At 60.6% G+C, this 2,224-nt stretch overlaps 2 protein-coding genes across 2 annotated transcripts; one reads left to right on the top strand and one right to left on the bottom strand.

Moving 5' to 3' along the window:
- Window positions 1-379: 379 nt before the first annotated feature.
- On the top strand, window positions 380-1,093 carry BBK36DRAFT_1131402 (hypothetical protein; the record flags this gene model as incomplete). Its single annotated transcript, XM_024891970.1, has 2 exons — window positions 380-553; window positions 674-1,093. The coding sequence occupies 2 exons, from the start codon at window positions 380-382 to the stop codon at window positions 1,091-1,093; spliced, it is 594 nt and encodes a 197-aa protein (XP_024744888.1).
- A 160-nt stretch (window positions 1,094-1,253) lies between these two features.
- Window positions 1,254-2,192, bottom strand: BBK36DRAFT_1131401 (pseudouridine synthase; the record flags this gene model as incomplete). The annotated part of the gene is made up of 1 exon (XM_024891969.1): window positions 1,254-2,192. A coding segment is annotated over one exon (939 nt), but the record flags the coding sequence as incomplete, so codon positions are not given.
- Window positions 2,193-2,224: the final 32 nt, after the last annotated feature.

The raw sequence follows: 2,224 nt of genomic DNA, 5'->3' as shown, positions 1-2,224 counted from the left end.
ATATGGGGGGTTATAGTGGGTGGGAGTGCTGTGGGCGCTGTAGCTTGTCAGGTGCTTGGTTGACTTCACAGCTTCAACACCACACAGCCATGGCATCGACGGCGACATCGCAGCATCTGCCGCCCAATTGATGCGCCAGAGCTCGAATTTACTCGTTTACCAATTATTAGAGCTGTGCGCATTATCACCAGCTCTGCATAGAATGGCCGGCGCCACTTGATCAACAAGATCTCCGTCCGCCTTTTCCTCTCTCCCACCAAGCTTCCTCGCGACATCGAGACAAAGACGGACGGACGAGACGACACGATAAACACTGAGCTCACGACTAAATTCGAACGAGCCTCTTCTTGCTCTTTTACCAAGAAGCATCATCATCAGCATGCTCACGACGGCCCCCCGGCTGCGCATCCGGCGCCCCTCGCCCACGACGGCCGAGTTCACCGTCACGACGCTCCCGCCGCGGACGCTGCCCCTGCGCCTCCTCTGGCTGCTCCTCCTCGCCTTGCGCATCTCGCTCTCCCTCGTCGCGCTGCTCATCCTCTACGCGCGCTGGGTCCAAGAACGCGGCTCCTTTGGCGGACCCGCGCAGGCCCCAACAACAACATCATCATCATCACCACTACCGCCGCTCTTCTCGCTGGACCGTCTCTTCTTCGCACTCGACGCCTTCCAGAGCACGCCCGCCGGAACGCTCCTCGCGCGCATAGCGGCCTCCGTATCCCTCCCGGTTCTCATCCCCATCGCGGCGGCCGTCTTTTACGCGCTGAGCTTGCGCGTGCACAAGGAGGAGAGCTTGCTCGTCCTGCGGGGGCTGGGCGTGCAGACGAGCGAGAGCCCCGCGACGTATCTGGCTGGTGCGGCGACGCGGTTCATCCCCACGGAGAAGATTCAGGATATCCTTGTGAATGAGGCGTTTTTGGGCTTCGAGGTGAGGTATTACCTTGTGGTGGTGGTGGAGGGGGAGGAGAATGTCGTGGTGGTGTTTCCGGGCTTGTTGCCGAGGAGGAAGATTGTCGAGACGGTGTGGAGGGGGGTGAGGGAGTGTTTGTATGAGGGGAGGGGGGAGGATCGGGTTGATAAGTCGGGGAGTTGACATCATGATAGACGAGAGATGGGTCAAGTGTTGACGGGATATATACCAGCTGTGTTTAGATTCGTGCTTATAGAGGCACCACAAGATGTATGTGTCCAGCAGATCGATCTATATACCCAGATGTCCTTTATTCTCTTTATCCAGTCAATTCAGATAACATTCATTCATCCGCCATGGTGGTATCCTCCTCAGCCTTGGCACTCTTAAACCCCTTCTGCGCCCTCATGTCCTCCGCATCCTTATACCCCTTCCTCCTGGCATACTTGTCATTCTGCTCGTCCGCGCTCTCCAGCAACTTCATGTTCATGACGCCCGGATACTTGCCGCTCAGCCTGCCTCCATTGCCGCCCTCAAACACTTTCACGCTCGCAGCAACAGCAGCACTCGTCGTCACCGCCTTGGCCACGCCGTTGTTGTTGTTGCCCTGCTTCGAGACATGCTGCAGCAGCTGGCCCGCGAGCACCTCGTCCATCTTCTTCTCGCGCCACATCTGCCACGCGTCGTCCATGATGCCAAACTGCCCGAACCGCCCGCTCGGCCCATCGTCCCCGACGTACACCCACCGCAGCGCGTCGTCCTCGCGATGCGCCTCCGCCGACGCGCTCAGGTCGGACGGGAAGATGCAGTCCCAGAGCACCAGCGGCACCTCGTCCGCCATGACGTAGTTTGGCCGCCGCGGGTTCCTCTCCACGTCCAGCAGCTCGCTCACCACCGACGGCTTCTCCAGCCCCTGGCCCACGAGGAAGAGCACGGCGACCATGTGCCGGATCTGATGCCACAGAAAGGCGGAGCCGCGGACGTGGAAGTAGTACACCTTGGGATACACTCCCTTTCTGCCTCCCGAAGCAGCAGCAGACGACGACGATGACGAGTCCAGCGCCTCCAGGTTCTCGGGGGCAAAGCCCGCCGCCTGGAGATACGGCAGCGCCGACGCCGCGTCCTCGACCTCGACAATGTCCGACTCGAACATGCGCCGCTTGAAGTTTGTGATTTGTTTCGCCGGGTCGACCTTGCACAGGTTGCGGAAGTCATGCTCGCCCTCGTACCGCTTCGCCGCGTCGCGCATGGCGTCAATGTCCAGCCAGCCGGGCTTCACCCTCCCGCTGCCGCTGCCGCTGCCGCTGCCGCTGC

Source organism: Trichoderma citrinoviride (genome assembly GCF_003025115.1).
Source record: "Trichoderma citrinoviride strain TUCIM 6016 unplaced genomic scaffold BBK36scaffold_157, whole genome shotgun sequence".
Classification (NCBI taxonomy): Eukaryota; Fungi; Ascomycota; class Sordariomycetes; order Hypocreales; family Hypocreaceae; genus Trichoderma; species Trichoderma citrinoviride.
This window is presented reverse-complemented; position numbering and strand designations above follow the sequence as displayed.